General features: G+C 41.1%; 3 protein-coding genes across 6 annotated transcripts; 1 reads left to right on the top strand and 2 right to left on the bottom strand.

Moving 5' to 3' along the window:
• Nucleotides 1-488: 488 nt before the first annotated feature.
• Nucleotides 489-21076, bottom strand: abcg4a (ATP-binding cassette, sub-family G (WHITE), member 4a). Its single transcript, XM_026182540.2, has 15 exons — nt 20344-21076; nt 17874-18111; nt 12408-12525; nt 12166-12298; nt 12032-12082; nt 10896-11041; nt 10682-10805; nt 10349-10463; nt 10125-10264; nt 8772-8870; nt 8485-8653; nt 8300-8400; nt 8055-8213; nt 3940-4058; nt 489-3811 (listed from the first exon to the last, which is right to left on the bottom strand). The coding sequence occupies exons 2-15, from the start codon at nt 18100-18102 to the stop codon at nt 3586-3588; spliced, it is 1929 nt and encodes a 642-aa protein (XP_026038325.1). The 5' UTR covers nt 18103-18111; nt 20344-21076; the 3' UTR covers nt 489-3585.
• A 444-nt stretch (nt 21077-21520) lies between these two features.
• LOC145431544 (cobalamin binding intrinsic factor-like) lies at nt 21521-23510 on the top strand. Of its 2 annotated transcripts, none has more exons than XM_080307503.1 (4): nt 21521-22452; nt 22536-22671; nt 22815-22944; nt 23288-23510. In XM_080307503.1, exons 1-4 carry the CDS (start codon nt 22371-22373, stop codon nt 23330-23332), a joined length of 393 nt encoding a protein of 130 aa, XP_080163629.1. In that variant the 5' UTR covers nt 21521-22370; the 3' UTR covers nt 23333-23510. The 2 variants fall into 2 exon arrangements, with proteins under 2 accessions (XP_080163629.1, XP_080163628.1); XM_080307502.1 differs by having other exon boundaries at nt 22815-22948.
• A 74-nt stretch (nt 23511-23584) lies between these two features.
• Nucleotides 23585-26306, bottom strand: LOC113030693 (inactive serine protease PAMR1). 3 transcript variants are annotated; one of them, XM_026182354.2, is made up of 5 exons: nt 25757-26163; nt 25460-25624; nt 25191-25358; nt 24898-25098; nt 23585-24730 (listed from the first exon to the last, which is right to left on the bottom strand). In XM_026182354.2, exons 1-5 carry the CDS (start codon nt 25860-25862, stop codon nt 24717-24719), a joined length of 654 nt encoding a protein of 217 aa, XP_026038139.1. In that variant the 5' UTR covers nt 25863-26163; the 3' UTR covers nt 23585-24716. The 3 variants fall into 3 exon arrangements, with proteins under 3 accessions (XP_026038139.1, XP_026038138.1, XP_026038136.1); XM_026182353.2 differs by having other exon boundaries at nt 23585-25098; nt 25763-26306; XM_026182351.2 differs by having other exon boundaries at nt 23585-25098; nt 25757-26301.
• Nucleotides 26307-27014: the final 708 nt, after the last annotated feature.

The raw sequence follows: 27014 nt of genomic DNA, 5'->3' as shown, positions 1-27014 counted from the left end.
GCTTCACCACTCTGGATAAACCCATTATGTACATCCGTGGAAACACTTCAGCCCCTCTCATCCTGCTACATTGTGCCTCTCTGCAATTACTGCCCTCCAAGTCAACAGGACTGGGGAGCTTCGGAGCTATAAAATGTGCAATAAAATGTGGAAATCATTTTCTGGTTCTTCCTGATGTTTCCTGCACGCCCCTCAGCTTTATGATTTATGTTTTAAAGCACACCCGTATTTGAAAAAGCTGTTTCAAGAGGTTTTCGCATCAATACATGGCACGAAACAGCAGCCGAGCTACTACTGGGTTACCTAAATGCCTCTAATGTAAATTTAAAGCTAAACGAGTCTTGTGAAAATGCTCACGATGAGTGTACTCCTGAGCACTGGAAAGAATCACAAATAATTAAGTGTTTGCTACTCTTCAGTGTATAAATATGGTTATGGAAAAAGTATCAGCGATCAGTGTCCGATCAAATCATCTCACAAAGAAAGGGTAAAGGTTATAAATGATCTTTAATATAATCCTCGGAACAGCGTTCAGTATACAGAACTTGCATTTTTTTTAAAATCAGAAATTAAACTCTAAGCGGAAAATTAGATAAAACAACTACCTCTAATCCCATCACACATTTTTAATAAGAGTCCAAGCTTTCTGTAGGGATAGCCTGCATATTACTCTTTACCATGCGAGTGCACAATAAGCCCGGTGGCTTCTTATGAGCAAACGGATGAAGCTGTGAAATGATTTTGCAAAGTGATAAAGAGACTGCGCAAACAGTGTGACGTCACCATGCGTTCAAGTGATATTGCATCCTGCAATTTCACTTCCATAGCTACTTCATAACGCTTACACACATCTCACATCTTCCCACACCTCATTTATAATCAGCTAATCAGGGATTCTACCAGACAAACTGACTGTACTACAGACTTTGTTAATGTGTCCTCAGAGCACTTATTTTGGTCAGAAAATTAATGGTAATATTGGACACTGCATGCACATTATGGGGGAGAAGAAGGGAGACTTGTTTTCGTCTTTGGTACCACGGGCCTTAACATCTAAGCCCCAAACTCCCCCAGACTGTCCAGTTACTTGATGACTGTTTATTGGTTGGCGTTGGAGTTGCAGTTAAGTTTCTGCTTCCAATTTAGAGAAACTTAAAACACATATCATCTGTTTTTGTAGGAAAATTGAGTTTAAACACCTTTTATTTCATTCCATGCATTTTTTCTATAATTATCCTGATATTAGAATAAATGTTATGATCCCGCTTTGGTCTTTGAGGTGACAATCTTTCTGACAATCCATTTCCCTACATTAGCTTTTGTCACTGAACACAAGCAACGAACGCACTACAACGAAAAAATTTCAGCGTCACATTTCATGTAATTGGTCTCACAGAGTTGCCTTTGTGTGGTTATTGCACATAATAGAACCGGTAAGAAGAACATAAACCTTATAAACTGCAGGAGGTTTCATAAACATCACGATGTGAACTATTGCTATTAATCACAGCCATCTCTGTGCTGAACAGCGAAGCAGATTAGTGATTAGTGATCTGCTCTCCAATCCAGCTGCTTCCCAAAGAGACTGCGAACCTCTTTAGCTACATAATGACATATTTGGCTCTCTGTTCTGTATCCCTGCCTTCTTCCATCCAGGACGTCTCGTACATTCGCCTCTTTTCACTCCTGATCGTGTCATCTTTAATCCGCACTAGTGACGCACACGTGGCTCCAGATGTTCTAAAAGAAATGCTCAGTGCAGAGCGGAGGATTCGCATCTCCTCAAACGTGGCGGGACAGATATGTTTGGATGAGGAAATAAAACCACTGTCCCATACTCTAAAATTTAATATCTCATAAATTTCACTCCTAAGATGATCATGCAACATCCATGTGCCGTTTTCTTTCCCCCATTGCACTTTCAAGCAGCACTCGTCTTGTAGGTTTAAAAAAATAAAACTAAATACAAATAAATAAGAAAAAACAATAAAGATACACTGAAAAGTGCAAATGTACATTTGTTTACAGCATGACATACTCACTGTACAATCATTGGTTATATACTCACATTATTTGAAGTATTATAATAAGGATTACTAAGTAGCATAGTTGGAGTAAGAAATATTTCATAGCAAGTCTATTGGAAAATATTTGCATTGCCGTGTGACTAGGAGAGGCTCTTCTAAACATTGCCATGGTGATGTGTGTGTGTATGTCTGTAATGTACCTCTGCGTGTGTGTGTGTGTGTGTGTAAGAGAGAGAAATAGAGAGCCAGTATGTAGATATAAGGTGTAGTGTATGTGCAAACAAGGAAGCAGAGAAAACTCAAATCATTCTAGTTCAGAGGCACAAAAACCGCCCAGCCAGCATTTCAAGTATCTAACATTGTTTTGAACAACACGCATCTGTCAGACATCAGCAAAGCAGAGAGAAAGAGGAGGAAAGGAGGAGGGGACTTCCTTTTTCAGCTCAGGGAGGAGGCAGCTAAAGAGTCATACGAGTGGAAACAAGCATTTCAAAGAACTGTGTCAAAAGAGCGACACTGATTAGACAAACAACACTTTTTCTTCTTCTTCTTCTCCTTTTTTTTTGCTATTTTTTAGCCATAATATATTCTATTGCACTTCACCTAAAATGCTATTCTGTCTGCGATGAAGACGGCCCACTGCATCAGGCTGCAAACAGCTTACTCGCTTTCACGTGTCGCTCCCAATTCACTCAATGCTTCCCGAGTTGTGGCAGAAGCAAACACGTGCAGGAGCAAGTAAGGAGTCGTTAGGGCCGGATGCGGGGCGAATCCATGTCAGTCTTTGTATAAGACACATTGCTTAACATATTCACAAGCTCTTCATCCGAGGCAAAGTGTCCCATCACTGTGAGCGCTGGGGCAAAAGGCCTGCGAAAATGGTCTCCAGCGAGGAGAGTCATCCACTGGCAGTCGATTTCTGTTCCATAAAGACAAGTCGCCACGTCGTGCATTTTGGTAAGGACACCTGACAAGATTATCCTACAGGAGAGAGAGATGAGCCCCAAAAAAGGCTTCCACTTTTCTGTTGGCAATAACAGAGGATCTGACTTGAAATCACGTTTCAGGGTCATCTTGATGGCTGCTGTTCTTTGTGTCAATTAAGCAGATTCTGTTGTGGGCCTTGAAATACCTTTTAGGCACTGGATTAAGAAGCTCCAAGTTACAAACACTTTCCTGGAGTCACCAAAAAAAGTACATTTTCAAAATTCTCAGCTTAATGAAACATGCGATCTGCTTTTTTGGGGGGTGTTCTGTCCACTCATGGTGCCACTGAGCAATATTTTATTGTATTTATGAAAGGTGATGGTGACCATTACCTGGCATACAGTAACAGTGTGCAGGGAACAACAATTCACAGTTGAAACTTTTCATTTTCTTATCAGTAAACCTTTTCAATCTGTACCATACTGTACAGTTTGAGTAATGGTGCAGCACATACTCGATTGATTTTGAAATGTTGAAACTGAAAAAGAGAGAGGATAGGTTTTCTTACTATCTCACACTTCTGGGATATTCATGAGCATCCATATCCATCAGCACTGTGCCTCTGGACGTCTTAACGCTCTGACTTGACTTTGTAGCGCAGAACCAGGTAAGTGGCGAGTCTGAGGATCAGGAAGAAAACCCCCAGCACCATGAAGTCCACGTAAAGCTTTGCGTCCTCCACATCCAACAGCTGCAAGACCTCCTCTGGCTTTTGAAACTTACACACAGGGTCTGGACATTCAAGCTCAGACCGGTTCATCCCATAAATAGAGAGTATCACCCCCTCAAAGCCATACCTAAAAGTGGGTGATTAAAGAGAGTCAGTGTAGACAGTCAAACCACAGAAACCAATTACTAAAATGAGTTTAGAAAAAGCTTGATTTTCTATTCAACAGCCTTAGAAATTCATTGGTAGCTGACATACCTGACATAGGAAACATAAGAACTCCACTGTAGGTATTTGGGAATGGTGTCAAAATTGACAAAGAAGCCAGAGAAAAGGAGGACAGGTATGGCTGTGACTGGGCCCACAAATGTTGCCACCTGTGGAATGAATTAGCAGCAAAAATCATATGAAAAAGTTAATTTCTTACCTTGTAAGCAGACAAAAGAAAGTATTGTAGTATAGCATTTTAGATCATTATCATTATCCGCTATTTGCTCACACTGGTCACTTTTTCTATAAAATGCACGCTTGGTGCATCCTTGATGATGCAGCTAAGGAACCTTGATTCAGTTCATCTGGAGACAGCATTTTTCAGTTAGAAGAACATTTATAACTCATCTAAGTGATTTCTTCCATCTCAGCTGACTGCACATTCTCCATATTAACAGTACAGCTGCACAACAATCAGAACCAGCACCACTACCTAACACAAGATCAGCTTCATGATTGTTAATATGCAAATTATCATAACCCTTGCTCAGTGGCCATATGTGCTGTTTACAGAGACTTGGGGAACCGCTGGGAAGCCACATCAAAGGTGGGATGTTGCAGTTTAGTTACCGTATACCTACGGAGTAGGGGGCACTCTTTCAGTGATGAGGATGAGGATCAGCCTAGACATGGAGGAGAGCTGGTTTGAGCAAACGGCCATATGTATAAAAGGAGAGCAACCATGTCTAGATCAAGGAGGGTACCTAAGAGTATCTTCACATTGCTGATTAACTGTCATTTTAATATGCATATTATCCATCCATGTTCTTTTTCCTTTTTTCTTGAGAAGAAGGGAGCGTCTGAAGTCAAGAGGTGGGCCACACCCTGAAGAAGCTACCAGTCTGTTGCAAGGCTGACACACAGATCATTCACACTCACATTTAAACCTATAGTCAATTTAAAATTGCAAGTTAACCTAACCTCACCAACTACATGTCTTTGGACTGTGGGAGGAAGCTGGAGTACCCGGAGAGAAGCCGTGCAGACTTGGGGAGAACATACAAAGACCACACAGAAAGGAGATTCAAACCCAGGACCTTGTTGCTGCAAACCACCATGCCACAACGCTCTCTGAATGTAATGTGCATATTAATGACCACAAACTGAGCTCATGGCTCATTGTTAGGCGATGCTGCTCGTTGTGATTGTTGTGCAGCTGCCTTGTTTATAAGGCTGGGAGATCTGCAGTCAGCTGAGACTGAAGATAACACAACGTCCGGATGAACTGAATCAACTTTCTGCAATATAAAATTTGTTCTGTTACATTGTGGAACTGTCATTATAAGTGCTGCTTTTTTCCCCATTGCATTGCATTACAGATTTTTGAGGACCTTATCATTCATTGTGGCAAACTACAAGTGGTAAGAAGACACTATGCCACTGCGAAGTCTGGGATACTTGTCAGCATCCACGTCAGTGCTGGATAACAAGTTATTTAAAAAATATAATAACCAAGTAATTGCATAACTTTAAAACGTCAGCTAGACACCTTATCAAACTCTGTCAAGAAACCTTTATATAAATACACACAGTATCCACCATTCTGGGATGGCTGTTCGGCAAGATACTAATCACAAGTTGCTCTCTGATGCATCCATTGGACTGTGAATGTTTGACAGAAAGCACTTATGTAGAAAAAGCATTTTTAAAAAGTGAATTAGGTGAGTTGTATAAAGCACTGAGTGTCTCAGGCAGAGTAGATAAGTGTTATATAAGATCCAGTCCTTTTACCATTCTCTTTATTTACATGTTGCATACATGTTATGTTTTTTATTGAACAAATGTCAAAATAAAAACTGAAACAGTGTGGTTTATTAACCAACTATCTGCAGAAATGTATTAACAATGCATCCAGTGTAACTTTGCCTCACCAACAACAGAAGCCTTCACAGAAGGTCACAGTAACATCAAGCGTGCCTACAGAGCAACACCCCTCCCCCACCTAGGACAATCTGACCACCTCTATCTGCTCCTCATCCCTGCCTGCATTCCCCTCAGGAAATAAACCCCTCGAAGCACCCATGTCATTAAAACATGGCCAGATGATGCTCTGTTTTGATCTGAAAGACTGGTCAATCTTTGAACAGAAGGACCTGGAAACCTCCACTCAGTCTGTCCTTTTCTACATTAAATGCTGTGTAGAGAATGTGACATCCAGGTTTTTCCTAACTGAAAACCTTAGATAACGAGTGAAGTACAGGCTCTGTTCATGACTCATAACTCAGCCTTCAGGCTGAGGGACATTTCCCTGTTCTGCACTGCCAGCGCCAACCTGAGGAATGGCATTAAATGGGCCAAGGAGGCCTGCAGGAGGTGGATAGAGGGCTTCTTCACCACCACCAACACCCAGCAGTTGTGGAGAGGTATCCAAACTTTCAGTAACTACAAAGGACGGAGCCCCACAACCCCCGACAGCAGCCTCAAACTCACAGGGGAGCACAACACCTTCTTTGCTCAGCTTGAAACCACCCCTCCCCTGGGAAATTCTGAGGAAGAATAACGTGGACCAGAAGCTGCTGTTGGCCTTTTACCGCTCCTCAGTGGAGAGCGTGCTGTCATAGTGCCTGGGTGTTTGGTCCTTAGGAGCCACAACTGAGAATAGAAAGGCTGTGCAGAGGGTAATTAACACTGCCCAAAAAACCATTGGCTGCACTTTGCCACTCCTGGAGACCATTGCCAGATCCTCCTGTCTCAGGAACCAGAGCCATCACAGGTGACCCCTTGCACCCCGCCCACCACCTGTTTGACCCGCTGCCCTCTGGTTGGCACCTCAGGTCGATTAGGTCCTACACCTCCAGACTCATTAACAGCTTCTTTACTTTGCACTACCTCTGAGCACTTTGCAACTATTTTGTTCTCCATTGTATGCCTTTTATCTTATCTTGTATATATCTATCTTGACTTTCTGTTTTCTCCTGTTTGCAGTTTATTCCTACTGTCTACTATTTAGTGAGTGGAGAGGAGCACCTACAATTTCATTGTACATGTACAATGACAATAAAGGGCTATTCTATTCTATTCTATTCTATTCTATTCTATTCTATTCTATTCTATTCTATTCTAAAAACCCAACCCTCACACCTTCCACTTTTAAACAAAGCTATCATTCCTAAATGCAGACTTGCCAGAATAAACAAAGCCAGTTTACCAAAAACACAGAAAATTTCGTTAATAAAAATTTTGGATTGCAGGGATACTTTTTTGATAAAGGGTGACCACCTCCACCTACGTTAAACAATAAATGATTACAACACCTCATCTGACACACACAATCTCTTGTTGTGTGCTACATGTGAAAAAGTGCCATTTAATGCCAAGATGTTCGCAGCATTGTTCAGAGTAAATGTATGACTAAAACCACCCACTGTAGTAACAACTCTGCTGTGTGAGCCCGTTCGATTTATTTCAAACAGTAGAGACAGTCCAGCAGCGAAAAAAGCAAAATCTGACACACAAACATCTTTTTCTTTACTGAAATTCAGTCAGTGCACTACAGGCCCATTTTTACATATTCAAGCATTTATAATATAGCCCATAACTAAGGGTATAATTCCCCTGTAATTAAATGAAATTTCATTGTATTTTATTTGAAATTTCAATGTATTATATTTACCTACAAATACTTAGGCAGGGACACTAGAATAAGGAGGTAACAACTCCGGTTTTTACAGGAAACAAAGAAATAATTACATTTTAAGTAATTTTAAGTAATGTGTAAGTAATTTTAGATTGTGTATCAGTAGGTTTAAGTACTGCATAACTTCAGGTACCATACAGGAAAGAACAAATAATTACATTTTAAGTAATTTTAAGTTGTGCATAAGTTTGGGTTATTTTACAGAAAAGAAGACACAACTTACACTGTAAGCAACTTTAAATATTGTGTAATTTCTTGGTAATTTTGCAAAAAAAAAAAAAAAAGAAGCAATATTTCCCCATCTTAAATAGTACATGTACTTGTGTACTTTTGCTTATGTACTTTTTGGGGTGCACCAAGCTACTTATTATGAAGTAGCTTAACTTTGCCTCTATCATTATAAAACCACATGGGTGCATTTATTTTTTTCTTGTACGTTGTTGGGAGAGAACACTCCATTACTTACCTGCAGAGATGTTGATGCAGCTCCTATAAGCAGACCCAGCGACTGCGCCACCAGCGCTGTGGATGTAGACAAGGCCATAAAGAGCAGGTAGCGACCCACCTCTGCAGGTTGTTCTGTCATCCAGTACACTATACTACAGTACATAATTGGACAAATCACCTGTGAAGCACATTTTTAATGCAATTAGTTTAAACTGTACTCCACGCATGCACAAAATACGAAGTGTTCAAAAAGCAAAACACTACCTGGAACGGTATGTCAGCCATGGTTTTGGCCAAGTAATAGGCCTTCAGGCTGTACCAGTAGTTAAGATGTTCTCTCACAAACACAGACATCTCTAGAGGAACTGTGGAACAACAGCGGCATTTAAAGACTTTCCACTTGTAACAGACAAACAACTTCCACTCTCTGCATAGAAGACAAGTCTTACAGGTTAGCACTGTGGGCATCAGGGCAGCAAACATGAGGAAAAGCATAGAGAAGAAGAGGAAGCCAGTGTTGTTGAAAACCTTGCTGGCATCATTTCCAATTTTGAGATAGAGCAGGCCAATGAGTACTCCAATGGACAGATGGGACATCACCCTAAGGTGGGTCAGCACCTTGAGAAAAAAAAGAAATAAAACTCAAAAGTCTGTAACTCATGACAAGAATAAAAACAAAGTTTAAGTGAATTTTAATTGATAAAATCTGGAGATATTTATAGAGTAAATACTATACCGTATCTCTGCATATTGTAATGAAGGTTCTTTTGAAGAGGATGCAAAACTGTGTGAATGTACTGGTGGCGAAGCTATGCTTCTCAAGTGTTCCTGTGTCCTGTGCAAAATTAGAAATAATAGAGTACTCATATCAGTTAAAATGATAACATGTAGCATTATTTCTTGGTGTATTTTAAACAAGAGTGTTTCTGTCTAGTGGCAGAGACACTTGCAGCTTACTTACTGTCTATAACTTGTTTTGTTTTACAAAAATGAAATTGAAAACTATGACGATAAGGATATCTCTATTCAACTCCACAGGGAAACATGTTCTCTCTAATTATTATTACTAGGAGGAGCAGTATCAGGATGCAGCAGCACCCAGGGGCCAGCTCTTCATGTAGGCCACTGCTTTGGTCAAGGGCACAGTGACAGCAGAATTAACCCAGTGTGCTTTCATGAAGAAACCAAAGTAAGCTCGAAGCGTGAGGAGTGGTCGCAAACTCCACACGGACCAGGTTCAAACTCAAAACTCCACTTCCTGTGCAGATCTAAGCTAAATCCACACTAGCTGTAGTTTTATTTAAAGGACAGATACAAAAGTGGTGTTTGTCTTCTGGCTCAATCAGAATCAGAAGGGTAATAAGTGCATAACAAAGAATAACAGAGAAAATCAATGACCTCACTGCGCTTAAAGGAAGCAGCAGGGCAAAACTGCAGTATGCATTAAACAGGAGTAACCGTAAAGCAGACAGCTGTGGGTGGTTTACAGTCACGGTTCTAGCATTTTTGCTGATGCTCTTATTAAGTTATTATATTATAGGGCTGAGAAAGACATAGTGAGAAGACAGCTTATAGAGACTAATGAGACAGATCAGTGGAGTAGGGATGAAAAAATTGTACCATTTAAAAGGTATTACTGTGAATAGGAAATAGGAAAGGTCTATTTTTTATTTATTTTGTTGCCTCAATTTTTAGCTACTGATTATATTTTTTATTGGCTGTCATAGCAGCATTTTTAAGGTTCCCATTCAGCTGTGAGCAATTTGAGTATCTGTGGTGAAATACAACCCCAGTAAGTACAGCACTACTACTTTTTATAAAGGTATCGTTTATCATTTCTATTATATGGTGGCTTTGTAGTTTAGAAATATGTTGCCTGCATCTAATTGTTAATAGAAGTAGACAACAATAACGAACGTGGTTAATTCCAGGAAAACCAGAGACAACAAAAAGCAAGATTTGATCAATTTTCCTAATAAATGAACAATTCTTTAAAATGAGTAAAGTCTGGTACTTTCAGGGGTTTAATAATGTTAAATACCAGACACACAGGGTGTGTGTGATGTGTTAAAGCGCTGATATCACTTACACTGTGACACTGTGAGGGACAAGAGGAGTCAGTTTTGTCCCTCGAGTTCTTCTTGCCCTCCTCTGAGCACAGTCCGCCCTGGACTGCGTCAAACAGCACTGGGTTCAGGTCTCCGTACTCCCCCGATGCCACCTCAATGACTGGGAATAGAGAGGACAAGCTAATGAGAACGATGCATAACATATAAAAAGTTATGCATGGATATACACTTGTAATCAACTCACTGAAATCAGCTGGATTATGATATGTCGGGCAGTGGAGACCCAGGTTCTTCAGATAAGGGATGAGGTAAGGGACTGTGCCCTTGTATATGCACTGACCCTGACTGAGGATGTACAGCTGGTGAATAAGAACACATGTACAGAGTAATCAACATAGTTTTGAACACAATGGCTCCGTGAATAATGCATCGACAACTGACAAAACAACAGGGCCGGGTATCGACTGCCACACAGCTTCAGCTGCATGAAACAAACCCTGCAAGCATGTAGAGTCTAGGTCTGAGCTGCAGCTAATGGGTGGTGAGGCATGCCCAGGAGAAAGAGCACTCAAGTTACCTTATCAAACATCTCAAAGAGCTTGGCACTGGGCTGATGAATGGTACAGATGATTGTCCGTCCTCCCTGAGCCAAGGACTTCATGAGGGAAACGACCTGGAAGCAGGACGCGCTGTCCAGACCACTTGGATGGGACACGCAAAGAAAGATGCACTATTTAGACTGCATTTCAGCTGAAATCACACAGAGTTAATCCAGATGAGTGTTGTCCTACCTGGTGGGCTCATCAAAGAACATGACAGGTGGATTGTTAACCAGTTCCAGGGCAATGGCCAGTCTTTTACACTGGCCCCCAGAGAGAGAGATGGTACGTGTCTGAGCACACTCCTGAAGGCCCAGAGCGGTCAGGATCTCGTCCACCTTCAACCCAAACAAAGAGAAGTGTTGGAACGCCACGGCGCGCTTACTCAAAGCTAAAAATAGAGGTGTGCAATATGAAAGAGATTTAACTTCAAAGCCAAATATGGATGTATGCTGTGATGTGCAGCAGAAGGATTTCACTGCAGACAAGACAGTGGTCATCAACTGCAGCTGCACATCAGCATACAGTGTTTTGCTGCCTTCAGTGTTGTTTGATGTGGATCAGGCAAGTATTCTGGCTCCAATGTGATAATGTGGCTTGGGTTAGCTGTGATAATATAAGGCAGGGATGTCAAACCTATTTTGCATCACGGGCCACAGCCCACTTTAATGTTACTTTGGCCAGACCAGTTAAACCCACCTTTCTGTCACTGTACAGAAGAAGCAGAAAATTTCTTTTTAAAAATATTTTACTGAAAATAAAAATTCTATAGTAGGTAACTGTTTATCTATTACTTAATTACTTAATTATTTGTAATTTGAACAAGGGTGGGAAGTCATTATTTGTAAGAAAAGCTGTCAAACTTATGAAATACAATTAAAAGTCCAAAATTTATGCCTTCCTTAACATTTTCCAAAGCAGTCCAGGGGGCCGGACAGGAGTTTTTGTTTGGACGATTCTGGTCCCTGGACCTTACCTTTGGCACCCCTGCTATAGGTCATTGATTTCCATTATATCAGGCAACTATTAGGTTGACCTCCTCTGTCTTGTCTGTGCCCTGCTTCTCTAAATAGCATAATATAAATTCTTATTAGACAACTGTTTCAGGTTAAAGTGGTGACTTAAAAGTCCCCCAAAATTAAAATGATCAAAAAGTAAGACTCCTCATTTTTTTTGCAGTTTTACCCCAAATTACCTCAGAAACATTTGTATTAATGGCAAGCAAAACTCTCTGCAGCTAGACACATTTCTATTCATTTCCACACCCCTAACATCAGCAACCGCTTCTGCACGTAATGCAGAAATACCATCAGTAAGTTCAGACTTACAAGCTCCTTTTTGACCTGCATGCTCTCATTCAGTTTCAGATTGGCGGAAACCTGAAAGACAGACAGAACTCAGCTGTCATTGCTGAACTAGGATTCAATGAGAAGTTAAGATTTTACTTTTTTAATGACCTCACCATCATGGCCTCCCTCGCAGTGAGGTGTGGCAGCAGCATATCATCTTGCATGATGTAGCAGGACATTTTCCTGAAAGTCCTCAAATCCCTCGGTCGGCCGTTCACCAGGATTGTACCTTTCATGCCGGTCTCCCTGTTTTTAAACACAGTACCAGCTTCTGAGCATGAGAGAGACCTCTTCATGTGCATATCATTCAATCTTCCATTTCCACATCTGCAATAACTCCAAGTGCAGGGCTCACCTGTACCCCGCCAAAATATTCATCAGTGTGGACTTTCCGGCTCCAGAAGGCCCCATGATACCAATCAGCTCTCTGCTGTTAAATCTTCCTGACAGACACTTCAGGAGGGCTTTATAACCTGACAACAACAAAAAAAAGCTGAGTTATTTATAATCATGTGATTAATTTCACCAGTTATTCTTATAAGCATTACTTCAAAGTTAACACTCATGGTTTTAGGCCAAATGTTATAAGGTCTAATGTGAGCGTTTCTTCCTTTGGATTCAAATTGAACTCTTTCACTTATTCATTTAATCTTTTATTTATTCATTTTTTTAATGTGGCCCTGAAATGATACGGAAAGACGATGAGAACGAGAAGTACAAGAACTGTGTGGAAAAAAAAGAGTAACGATGGAAAAATAAAACTGAATGCTCCTGATCTGATAAACAGCTCGTTCAAAGTGTTTAGAGCGGGAGTACTGCACTTTATTACCTTTGCCAACGAGGTTGTGTTTTTCACAGCGTTCACGTGTCAGTTTGTCTGTAAACAAAGTTTTGATTAAATTCTGATAAAACTTTGTAGGAGTGCAGAGTAGGGTGATATTAACAGCCCATTAAAAACTGGCTTACATCCACCAAGTCTTCAAGGTCAACTTAAAGATTTATTGGTTAAAAAAAAAAAAAAACCTTTTAAAAGTAGCCTAAAAAGTATTAAATATGCCACATTTGACCTCTGACCTCAATAGATTGATCTGAAGGTCAAAGTGATAATAATGCTATATAGTTATATATAGCTTTATATGTTTCTTCCTGACATTATTTGTACTGACAACATATAGGCATATAAGGAATAACACATTGGGATTCTAGCTATCATGTTACTTTCGACCTCTGACCTCTTCAAAGTCAAATAAGGTCAAACTTTCATAAAATGTCTTCATCTTTAAAACTACGCTTACATTTCTGCTGCCTTTATTTGTATTGGCAATATTTAGGAAATGACACTAAATATCGCATTATAGTTTGCATCCAAATATCATGTCACATTTGACCTCTGACCTCACGTTTACGTGTCACATCTGCCTTTCTTTCAAACTGACCCCAAATACATTATATCTTTAAAGAAAGTGTTAAGAGACAGAGGATGAGCTGCTTAGTTCATTAGAAATACACTGCGATATAAAATATAATCAGCTCAAGTTATTCATGTCCAGTTATTGACAAATAACTTACTTTATTTAGTAGTAATTCACTTGGAATGCATGTTCACATTTACTGTATCGTCAAAAATAAAAATAACTATGTCAAGTAGTTTCAACAGGACACTTTCCATTTAGTTTAATGCACTACACAAAACAAAAAGAATATTTATGAAATATAACAATGTAACATTGTTCCCCTATAGCTGGCTTTGTGGAGGTCTGCGCTCCTCTTGTTGAATGTATGTGTTACCACCCTCAGGCTTTACAACAGACAAAAGCATGAAATGAACTCTTATATCCTGTGTTGGAATGTAAAGTGCTACGACCCATCCGCTTGGTCATTTTTAAACTACTTGTTAAAAAAAACTTTTCAGCCTCCCGACAGTGTAACAGTGAAACAGGCAGTTTTGTGTCTCATGTTGGAACGGACTCAGTTCACTGATTTTAGAAGAGCTTCAACAGACGGTTATGCAGGTAGAAAGCCTATTTTCACTCCACCACTTAAAGTCCCAGACGATAAATACCACTTTTAAGCAGAACTAAGAGTCCTGTCAGTCACAGTGCAGAGGTATTGGCCATGGCATCCCCACCACCCAGCAAAGGGAGTCTTATTGTAAATTAGAGATGCACTTGCTGTTAGAAGTGACTTCTTAAGTGAAGTTGGCATACAGAATGAAGCTTGAACTGCAGTTAGAGGGGGCTAGGGTTCGGGCGCGAGACAAAGGAAACCAAGTTTATTTGTTTAGCACAAAGACAGTTTCAACTGCTCTGTGTAATGCGTTAAAATGCTTAAAAGAAAGATGAACAATAAAAGGCTAATTCAAGAAAAGAAAACCTTTAAATGCAAAAGATATGAAAACAAAATGTTCCAAAAGATTAAGCACAAAATTAAAAAATACCAAAAACTGAAAACTCATAAATATTACTCATAAGCGGGAAAGAAAAAAGAAATTTAGCTTAGTTTTAAAAAAACACTATAGTTCAGACATATCCAGGCTCTCAGAGTCTCTGAGACCTGCAGGGGGTTTGGAGTGTGCATATTAAAGCAGTAATCTAAGATGATGATGCCCTCACTAGCACCAACAGATGAACCACAGTCATTACTCCCATGCAGCGGTTTTAACAAACGGTTGCTTTGGTGTGGCTTGCAAATGAAGATGACTCCAGTTTTAATGATGAACTTCTCTAACCTTTGCAGTTCTCCAGGCACAATGGGAACAGCAAAAACAACCAGCTTAAGAGCTGACAGAAAACCTGAAATCTTTTTGAAATCGAATGTCAAAAGGAGCTTTAAGTACCCTGGCTTTTGACGCATGTCTCCCTCGCCTTACCCATTTCTCCAGTGTCCGTATGGACACATTTTCCTGTCTTGAGCTGTGTAATTAGGGTCTCAGCAGCACAGCTGCCAGCCTTCTGAGTTAAATAGCCTAAAAGTAGTGCCCCCTCCTCCTTTCAGTGCTATAACATCAGACAGCCTCCACTCAGACAGCAGAGCTGCTTGCTGCCAGAGAAGCAGTGATGCCATGGCATGTGGTGCATACTGATGATCTAACCTGATGCTACAAGCCGTGGACGATAATGGCCTTATCTGTGTGGGTCTGCAGGGACATAACCCAGTGCCATGAGAGCCATAGATTATGTGGCTCACCTCACTGCTCCCTGCTCTATTCAGTGAGTGACTAAAGCCTGATCTCATGGACAAAGTCAAAGAAGGGGAATAGCATCAGGTGTGGTCATCACATGTCTAAAGTGAAAGAAAATTATTAGATCTTTCCCAACAAACCTTCTTCTTTTTTCCCTTCACACTTGGAGTTTACTGTTTGTTCACTGGTATCTATTTCATCTAATTTCATTCTATCCTTAAAGGAAGTGTCTGCTAAAATACTACCTGGTTGGGGGGAAAAAACACAACACGTCTACAACATTTTTATACATTTGATGCACAAAAATGATTTCTTTAAAAAAGCAGCAAAACCAGAGACACAACCCTTTTTTTGCATGCATTCCTCTTCTCTGTCAAAACCCGATGTCTAGGCTGTCCTCCACACAGCTGACACTTCAGTCAGAGACGTGGGTGTGCTATAGGCTACTGGTGAGAGCCAATGCATCATGGAGCCACGGGCCTCAATAAGAGATGAAGAGCGAGTGATAGAAGTGTAAGTTCTTTCTCACTTCACAGCCTCATTTTCAGCCTGGCTGTTTAACGGAAGAAACAGCTCTGTTAAACTGAAGGGATCAGAATATTTAATAGATAATATCCAGCCTTCGTACGGCAAACAAACAGAGTGGCTCCCAGTTTACCTTCATTTGATCATGCAGACGTCATGTAGAGATTTTATTTTCATATTTGATCAATGCTAATGAAAATTATCCATAATCTTTCTGCAAGACAATGTCAGTGATGAAGCAGGATGCATGATTTCCATCACAGAGTCTCAGAACTGAGCATCTATGCTCCATTTTGAGCATGAACCACTCCTTTTACAGATTTGAGATTAGCCCTAAAAGGATAATGGTACGGGAAGTGCAGCATTCAATGAATAAGCTGCAAATATAACAAAAAAATAAATAAAAGCAACCCTCCTTTGTCTACTAACCAGATGATCAGTGCAGGTGCAATGAGCAACTCACAGTAAATCGCCTGGGGGCATGTAAACATTTCCCACTCTCCCTTCCTCCCTCCCTCCCCTTTTAAGTATGAGCTAGTGTTTCACCAGTTATCTCCCTCGGGAGGAAAATATCCTCAACATGAAAGCGGGTCACAGTAGCTTCATCCTAGCAGCGATAAATAACTGGCCTCACGACAAAAGGGCCCACAATAACAATAACACAGACAGAGGACGGCTCATGCATTACCTTCCTCCACTGACTTACAGTAAACAGAAACTACGTTCACTGCATTACAAGTTCTTCTGCTTCCTGCTCATCACAGAGATTTTCAGAGGTGACTCACAAGCAGTGTGTCGCTAACCAAAAGACTTAAACACATTAAATACAAATGACGTCACTTGCTCACGGCTCGTCCTCTTTGCTGTCCTACAATGTGTAATTCAGTGGGAATTATATAAAAACGTGTGTGTTTTACTTGATATAAACGCACACAGCAGATCAGCAGTTCTAAGCTCTGTGCTGTTACACTGTCTTTGCAGCTTTGATCAGAGAGGAGCAGCTCTGAGCTTAGCTGGGTAAATGAGGCACAAACACAGACAAGCCCCTCAGAATAAACTCCAGCACAGGTGAAATTAGAAAGTTAGGTATGGCTTGCTGGTTAAAACAAATGGGCAGGATGGGCCCAGTATGAGGCGTGATCGGAGGTTCAGCGAGTTTGGACAGAGGGTAAAATGACAAGGAGAACGTCTTTATGAATGGAGCCACTTAATTTGCAAAAGCTGATGGAGAAACACTTTCTGTTCACACATCATCAGGCTGATGAGCTGAGGCAGGCACCCCGATGAGAAAACAGAAGCAAACCAGGGGCTGATTTTAATAAACTAGCCTCCAAAAAACATGGGCTTCAATGGACAAAGCAACGCTGGATTATTGATCCAAGCTAGAGGTACCCTCGCTGTTCCTCTTCGCTCCTTGTTGATACTCTCCACGAATTCAGGTTTCACAATACTCCTCTGCCAGGCTTTCATAATGCGCATCAATATTACAAAAGACTGAAAATAGCACAACCTGCAATGCATCATGTAGAGGCTTTCCTAGGGTAACATGTGCCTAGTGTAAATAAAGGATTCCTCTGAAGCACCCTTTATCCTCACATTCCCCCATCCTTTTGAGCATATAGAGCATTAAAAAAAGCAGCTAAACCGAACAGTTTGCGGAGGGTGGTTTATTTGACGAGTCGACTGAAAGCTGGAGGCTCATCAGCAACAAGGGCGTTGAGTTTAAGCGCTGTTTGTATTTCACAAGCTCAAGCTCAACAGCTCAATCATGGGCTTGACTCGCCATCGCCACAAAAGAGACGCAAGCAGCGTGCCAACCTGCAAGTGTAAATTATTTACTATGTCTAAACTGTGCTGAGCGCAGCAAAGCTTGCAGGCACACTGGCTGCTACAACATGGTGGAGGTCTGTGAGTGTGAGTGTGTGTGTGTGTAGTGGGCTGGGATATATGTGGCAGAATAATGGAGAAAGGTAACAGAAAATAACAACAACAAGAAAAAATTGTTTTTCTTAAATGTCACAAAGGCTTTTAAAGGCCTCCTCGTATTGATCGCCATTGGTAATGTTTGCTTGCTCATCCATCATGGTTACTGTGTGAATTAAGCATTGCCCGTACCTCTCCTCCTCCACCACGGACCCTCCCGGATGGTGTACGAAAGCTCATTGAACTCCAGGTCCACAGCGGAGCGGCGTGGGAGGTGGGAGAAGCGTTGGGCCTCAGTGATGTGGTTCTCCACTTTCTTCAGGTGGGTGAGCAGCGGCGCCTCCTGAGGCGCTCCGCCATGAAGTTTGGTCTCCTCCATGGGGATGCTGACCGAGCCCTGCTCGATCGTCTTCTCAGCCATGCTGAAAGGCTGCAGGGGAGGGCGAGAGGGAGACGTGTCAGTCTCTGCTTCAAAAGCAATGGCGTCTCGTATCTCTGGTTTTATACAGGTTATGAAGTGTAGCTCCCCTGATAAATGAACCAAAGCAAGCTTCGTTAATCACAAAGTATAGCTGACAGAGATAGTTTTTGTGTCACGTGCTAGATGTAGTTAGAAATAAAAGACACCATAATAAACCAGATTAATTCAAACTTTAGCCGGTAAACGGCACTATGCACGCAGAAGCTCTAATTCATTTGAAGTATTTCTACATAGTGAACAAACTGATAGACTTTTGTAGGCTCAGCAGAGGTGAGTGCGTAAGGGTGTGTTCCAGGAATGGTTTTAGTTTAACTGGAGACATCATCCTAAAACTAGGTGCCGGACATGATCTGATTACAGTTTATTCTATGGACTGGCTGTTTTAAGGGAATGAGATTCAGAGCGTGAGGAGCTGGGATCTGGTTTCAGTCCTGCAGCACACTTGCAGTTCTGCTGATTCACACAAATTCACCCCGAGTCAAAGCAGCCTGTTGGAAGTGTAAACAAAATTATAACACAGTTATTTCATTAATCATTAATGATAGTCAATAGGTTTTGACACACATAAATTACTATTAGAACTAAGTTTAATTAACTCGGGGGATAACGGGCCTAATTCAGACAGCTTAAGGAATTAATTGAGTGGCCTGGTTTTGACCAGTACGAGTTTTTTTTATTAAGAACCTTTAAATGAACTACGTGGATGTTACACATCAACATAAACATATTAAAGTACTATTGTGTGAGTGAATGATGTAGGCCCAAAGTCCTGACTCTAAGTAACTTGATCACATGTAATGTTATTACATAAGTACAAAAACTTAAATTGGAATCTGGGCAAATGAAATTTACTAGATTCATGTTACACCAAACATATTGGTGCATTGATGAAAAAATGGTATAGATGCATTTGATCAATAATGTCTGTGTTTAAGCAGCAGGCTTATATCAAATTTTGTGTGATATTGTCCAAAATTGTGGAACTTGCTTACTGGCATGTCCTTCATAGTAATGTGGAGACTACTATCTGTATGTTCACAGATTGCTCTGACTTAGTGGGTCGTATGTATATTTAACAAGCTACTATTTACATACTATTTATACTATTTATAATCATCTTTCTTATAATATAAAAGTCTTGTATGTGTCTAATTTTAAGAGAACAAAACTAATGCATAAAATTACAAAATTACATCCAAATAATTTTGAAAAAGAAAAACCTAGTTATGCAAGTCTGAAATGACCATAATAATAATATAATAACAGTAATAATAATAATAATATGATTATGTCTTTAGGACAGTTTTAGCCATTGTGGACAGATACAAATAAACAGGATATTGCAATGCATGCAATATACACATACACAAACCACGCCAGATCATCCACTTAGCCATGTCCAAGTGTGATCATTGCAGGTACCACTGACGATTATTACACGACACCAATCAGATCACATATACTACTGAAATTTGGGATGGATGTAAAAGTATATCAGAAAACATTTGTGGGATGCGTATTTGCAAATCCAAACTGTTTAAGCGATTACTGTAAAGGCTACAAACGTCTGCTGCTGTCATGCAAGCCTTGCAGTGCTTGCAGTAGTACTCTGAGTCAGTGTCTGCCACTGATGACCTACTGTATGTGTAATAAAATATCCTCAGATAAAGGAGGGCCAGTGATGAAGATTGACCAAGGCTTCTATTGATCATCCTCCCATTAGTGACTTTCCATTACAAGCCTGCATATAAGCGTTGTAAAACCCTGACAGACTTTAATGGCCTCTCAGTCAGAGGAAGGCCTCAGTGTTTCACCATGTGCGGCCCTAAAGACAGGACACATGAGCTCAGACAGCCATAGAAGAAGTCTCCTATACAGGGGGATGAAATATGGTTATCACTATAATGTATAGCAGTGCAATATGCACTGATTCTGCGCCCTGCAGAGACTTGCCATTGGTGGTGAGGGATGCTCACATCTCTCCAAAAAGCACCTGTTAACAGTAAAAGGGTGAAAGCCAGATACAGTATTTAGCAGAAGTGACTTTTTTAAGTAGATGAGTCATACATTAGTATGATCTGAGGACATCCTTGCAGTAAAAGTGGCTTCACCGGTCATTTCTAAATATGCAGTGTGTTTCATTACACATGCACGCGCATACACGAAAAACATTTCACATACTTGTGTTGAAATGACCAGGTGAGCAGCTCAGCCCTGGTTTCCCTCCGGGTGAGAGCAACAGTGCTCAATTGATCCCTTCAGGCAAAATAGCCCAGTCCTTCCACATCAGAAGGTCTCCCAAATAGTCCCAGCCCAGCAAAAAAATTCAAAAAATAAAAAATAAATAATAAAAATAAATAAATGAAGATGATCACTACGAGCCACAGTCAAGCAAAAAATCAGCGGGGTAGTGAAGGACCGAGCTGTGTTCCCCTTATCAATATCACTCGGGGTGCGGCGCACATCATCCCGCATCAACTACAGCAATCCCTGAGATTAAGATCATGTCCGGCCTCAGACTATGACTGCATCCCGGAGAATCGTCAGGGGAGCGGGAAGACTGTCATGTTTTCCCTCGCTGAGATTGTTCCTTTCATGAAATCCGTCCGTCCCGAACTCGCATCCAAACGGCCTGTACTCACACACATCCCCCGCAGCGGTGTGGACGCCAATCCTCAGTCGGTGACATCTGGAATCACACACACAGACACACACACTAAACCAAGCAAACAGCGCTGCAGATGCTTCAGCAGCATCAGCTGCAGCCCGACAGAGCAGCCGCCGTTATCCTCTCGCCGGTTAGTGCGTCTGTGTGGTGCGCACGCCGGTCTGGGATGCAGGGCGTTGCTGGCAAGATGCTAGTGGAGGAAACAGTGTTTTGTTTTTTTGACAGATCAAATCGTCATCCCGACCTGGTGTTTTCTAATGAATTGGAAATAAAACCTGTGAACAATAATCGACAGCAGGGCTGATCGATAATAAGCACATTTCCGAAACATTTTAAGAATACGGGGGGGATTTAAAGCTGGGACACTGAACTTAAACTGGGAACTCATAAACAGTTAATTGAATATATTCATATCGCTGTGACTGCTAGAGCCTTCTTGATTAAATTGGCCTCTGTGACCGCAATTTAAACATGTTTTTGTGCTGATTTCTGCTCTGTGGTTATTTGGGGCTGTCTCTTGCTGGGGTAACGTACAATATACAGCCTGTATATGCATAGATGTGCTAAGTGTATACATCCAATGCTGATACATATGATAAAGTCTGGCTCCATCGCTGTAAACATGAGGCCCCTCTGTCTCTTTAAAGGCCGCACCTGCGCAGCTGCCTGGTGCTGATGCTGCAGTGCCCGGGTTATTTTCGGTAAAACAGACGGGGTTACTCGCGTTCAAGCGGGCCCTACATGCCTTACATCACCCCTGAGAGGAAATCAAAACCATTTTTAGCCAATCGCACCTGCCTCTTAATCAGACTAACTTAAAACGAGCTCTCACTCTCTGGTGGCCAGACGAGCAATTTCAGCAAACCAGCCTATTACTCTCTTTCTCAGCCAGACTCATTTTGCTAAGAGGAGGGACCATATTGTTTTTTTCAGACGGTAAGGTTTAGACCTAAATCAGCAGGTTTAAACTTTGGTTCTTTTAATTGAATTCTCTGTAGATCATCCTTGGTGTGATGGGGGATAAGTCAGTTCACAAAATAAAGGTGAACCTGCCGTTTTTAGTTCTATATTGATGTTTTGTGCCCCCATAACCAGGTTCGTCTGATAAGACTTGGGTCACATTTAGTTCACTTACATTTATTATTCTACTGTCAAGATTAAAAAAAAGAAAAAAGAAAGAAAAATTTGTTTGCGTAACATAATATTTGTCTTTAGGGAAAGAGATATTCTCCCACCCATCTGAAAGAAAAACCCACAGCCACAGGACAGATCATGAATCATCTAGTGTAACCTCCGAGATAACAGTGTTTCTGTATTTATAAAGCACACATTAACCATCATTGATTGTCACATAAAAGCACTTCTGTGTTAGTTTTAAGTTTCAGGATGTGAATGTGAATGTTTAACCTCAACAAAGGTATGTGAGAGTGCCTCGTGACTTTCTGGGACTGGAGTTTGCTTACAAATGTGGGTTAGGCATGCTATAAGTAGTGAGGTGATGTGGTGTTAGACACACATCTGAGATAGAAGATCGCTCGACATGGCACTAAGGACATCAGCTCTGCTCTCTGTGGGCTTTTTCCTCCTGCTGACACGTGGCGCTCTTACAGACACAGATGAAGGTAAATTTTACAGAAGCTTTGATCTTTTGTAGACGTGCATCATAAATTGTATCACATGTGAATTGCTTTGCGTGCACAATCAGGATCCCTCTCTATCAAACTGTCTGTGGAGAACGAGCAGTCTAACGAGCCTCTCAAGTCCTACTCCAGCAGTGTAGTAAAGGGAGGTGTGCTGCTGGGAGCTCTGAGGAGACTGCACGATGCACAGCACGACTTTAAGTAAGTCCACCCATGACATCCCCTTTAATATAACTGTCTAGCATGCTTTATTGCTAAAAAGGAGCCCCGGCTGATTCTCTTACATATTTAAGCTGAGGGTGACCCATTTCTGCTCTTAAAGCCCTGACTGTTTGTGTTGCCAGGTTCACAGTGAAGGAGGACCCAAACTTTGGCCTGTTCTTGGAGAGTGTGAATGGAGTGGCTGGAAATAAGGATGAGAAGACATACTGGGAGATCCTGTCTGAAAGCTCTGGAGAATTCGACAGACTGGATGTAGGTGAGTGTCATCCCCAGAGCTTCACCTCAGCATATCTGAGGACGACTTAATGAGCCATAATGAGACAGGAGATTGGGTTGTCTTTTTCAATTACTGCCTCCTACAGCTATTGAAAAATTATCTGCTCTGACAACATTTGTGCGTGTTTATCTTTTATAGAAGGAGAAGGTGGTGATACTACACATTAATAGTGATTTATCTATTAAAGCATGTTTTTTTGTCTTTTAGAGAAAGGATGCTACGCCCCATTGTTATTTCTATTGCTGTTGTTTCTGTTATAATGCTCTGTCAGGCTGTATGTGTGTAAATATCAGTGTTTGTCATCTAAACGTCGTACAGGGATCGGCTGCTACATGCCCAAAGCGGATGAGCACATCGTCTTGAGGTACACCACCTGGAGTCCTCAACAGTGATGCATGCTGAGCAGTAACTCCTCAGGATCACAAGTGGAAGGGAATCAGTCCTAAATCTCACACTTGTGATGCACTTTGTGACAAAACAGCGACATCTAGTGGTTTAACCTGTAATGTCGCTTATTAAAGGCAGTGAAAGGAAAAAAAAACCCCACATTTTGAGTCTGTTTTTCGGTTTCAAAATGAAATCGATTTTAGTTGAGTAAAAAAAAGACAGAGGAAAAAAAATTCTGAAGTCTTTTAATGTGATTTTAAAATATATAAAACATATAAGCCATTAAATGGGAGCAGAGGTCAAAACTTATTAAATATTTTGTCATATATCTTTTGAAAATCTTTGATTAGTGACTTGCTTTCTCCACACTACTTCTTACCATTTTTTAATTTGGAACTATATCAAGTGTCACAGGCCTGCCTGGAAGCCTAATGCTCAGTAGTTGTTTTGTGAGGAGCGATGGGATGATGGACACGGGGGATGACTGATAATATAATCCAATCAGAATAATATTAGTGCCATCTGTAAAGCTCTGCTTCAGGTCTGCATGGCTCAGAAATCATCGCTTTAAATGTTAAACCTTTGATTTCAAAGACATGAGTAGTTTTTAATTCATTTCACATTCATACAATTGGCTTGTGATATACATTTCTCAATAAATAACTTGAAAATAAAAGTACACACAGCATGACACCTAAAGTATAAATGCTGTTAACAGTTCTACACCACTCTCTCTGTTAACTCTGACCCCTGAACAAACATCTTATAACAAGATTAAGGTCTCAGCTCCTTCCACGACAGATGGGCTGAGAGGAGACGCAAGATGCCAATCTCTTTGGCTTCACTTCCCTCTTTCCTTGTTTCTCTGATTCCCATCCTTATCTGAGGAAAGTAAACATGTGCATGTGTTTGCAGACATCCAAGCTAAATATAGTATGAGATTGAGATATATATATATCTAGACAGGAAATAATGTTGAAAAGCCCAAAAAATCAGCCAAAGTCGCTTTCTATTTCAAATAATTGCTGAACTTGAATCTAATCTAAACCTCTCAGGTGCCTTTCACTAAATTTGTCCTCCCTTTTGTTTTCTGACCCTCTCGCCGCTTTGCATCCTAAAGAGTGACTTAACACTGGCGTGCCAGAAGGATTTGTTCTTGCCATGTAATCCTTTACATACAGAAAGCAGGCAGGCAGGCTTGGAGTGTGTGCCGGAGAGATTAAATTATTGTCCTTAAACACCCAGATTTGTTCTTAAAATTGGATGAAGCAGCAGAAATGCAGCGTGACTCTTTGGTCTACAGCCGGTCTGTGTCTCCTCTTTGTCTGCAGCCTTGTTACACTGTAAGCATCTCTGTGTTTTAGCCTGCAGACACTTGAAAAAAACAAAACAAAAAAAACAAAGCAGATATCATTCCTGAAAGAAGGATAGCAAATTCATGTGTAGAGCAATATTCAAATGTATTTGTACACAGACAGCACCGCAGCATGCTCATTCTGCTTTGCATTTGTCCTGACAATGTGGAGGTGGAAGCAACTCACCACACGAGAAAGCGCAGTCACAAATGCAAGGGACACATTGTGCAAAGAACCGTTTCCAGCCGGTCTCCTTCTTCCTGCAGTTGTCTATCTGAGAGCAGCCTCGTTTGGGTGGGCCGAAGTAGCTCTTACCCACGCAGGTGGAGTTGCATGTCCCACTCAGTTCACGCTCGCTGATTTCAATCTGCCCCTGCTTACACATTCCTAAAAGGCAGGTCAAAGAGCGTAAATGTTGATACTGGGTCAGAAAACCTATTGTTGTTGTTGTTGTTTTGTTGCGGTTTGTGTGGACTCACGTAGGCAGATAGGTTTTGGAGTCCAGAGGCCATTAGGCTGACATGATCTGGTAGAGTTTCCAATAAGCCTGAATCCTGAGCGGCAGGTGTACCTCACCACAGATCCCACCCACCAGTCATTACCATACACTGCTCCATTGTAGTCCACATCTGGCCTTCCACAGTTCACTGACACACAGAGAAAAGGAAATGCAGGAAATACAAAGCACAAGACGAAGGTATTTTTAACAAGTGACCTTTTGTTTCTTCGCTCTGATTCTGTGTCTTACCTCTGCACAAGGATTTGTAGCCGAGCCAGCAGCAGCTAGAGTCTCCACAGCGATCTCTCCTCAGCTCCCGGTGCCGCGCTTTACAACCTCCTAAACAAAGCGGGGCTGACCCAGACCAGTATGTGTCATCTATGAAATTCGGCTGGGAAATCGATTCGATCTCACCTGAAGAAGAAAAATACTAAATCATTGGCTTCTTAATACGCAAGGATTGGACAAACATTCATGTATGCCATGACTTAGTAACCAGAAAGTTAGTGAAGAATAGCATTACAGTGTCAGAAAAGGAGATCTTACCACTACCTTCCAGCTCTCCATTCCACTCAGGAAACTGAGATGTCCCTCTGTGGATGGACCCAAACAACAACAGGAGCAGCAGTATGTAAAATCTCACAGTTCCCATCTCCTGATGAAGTAGTTTTTCTAAAAAAAATGTTTTAGGTGCACCCAGGAACCAACTAGAAGCATTATACTACGCCATCACTAAACTATGAAGCCATTAGAATCAGTCCCAGGAGAACCGAGTTCACTCACTGGAGGAAGAGGAAGCAGCGAGAGAGAGTTTAAGTAACGCTTCAACTAAGCTCTGTGTGCTGCCTAATCTTCTACAAACAGCTAATGCTGTGCACTGTTTATCATCCTGGGACTCCACTTGGGCAAAGCTGTGTCACGATTTTGACACCTGACCTGATCAAAGGTTTTTATAGGTTTAAAGCAGAAGAGGGATGAAAGAACGACCGTCTCCAAATTGATGAGACGAGTGATGGATAACAGAGGTACTTGTACCTTAAACACAGACGCTTTATCCAATGCACATCATTCACATTAGATGGATTAACTAAAATATATGAAATATATATAATTATATAGAATATATTGAGAGAAATATAGAACTTTGTTTTGGTCAGCATGAAAAATTGTAATGGTTTTCTGGGGTTTTTTGTCTTTCTTGTATGAGAAAAGCAGAAAACAAACCTAATGTTGGCCTTGTTGCTTGAAAACAACCTGCTGAAGTTCAAACAAAGAAAAGAAAGATGATTTAAGCGACTTTGAACATAGCATGGTTGTTGGTGCCAGACGGGCTGGTGTGAGTTCAACCCTTTTTAGAGTTTACAGAAAATGGTTTGAAAGAGAAAATATCCAGAGAACAGTATTTCTCTGGCTGAAAATGTAACTTTATTATAACCAAGGTATGCAAAAGAGTATCTCTGAATGTACAACTTGACCATCCATGAAGCAGATGGGCTGCAGCAGCAGAAGACCACACTCTGAGCGCCACTCCTGTCTCCTAAGAACAAGAAAAGCAAGCTAAAATTTCACAGGCTCACCAAAATTGAATAACAAAAGATTGAAAAGGCAACGCCTGGTCTGATGAGCCTGGATTTCCATTGTAACGCATCATGTCACAAAGCTTAAGTCATCTCAAACTGGTTTCTTGAACATGCCCTTAAGTCACCAGATCTCAATCCAATAGAACTCTTTTGAGATGTTGCAGGACGGGAGATTCACATCACCGATGTGCGATGACTGTGTGATGCTATCATGTCAAACTCTC

Source organism: Astatotilapia calliptera, chromosome 10 (assembly GCF_964374335.1).
Source record: "Astatotilapia calliptera chromosome 10, fAstCal68.1, whole genome shotgun sequence".
Classification (NCBI taxonomy): domain Eukaryota; kingdom Metazoa; phylum Chordata; class Actinopteri; order Cichliformes; family Cichlidae; genus Astatotilapia; species Astatotilapia calliptera.
This window is presented reverse-complemented; position numbering and strand designations above follow the sequence as displayed.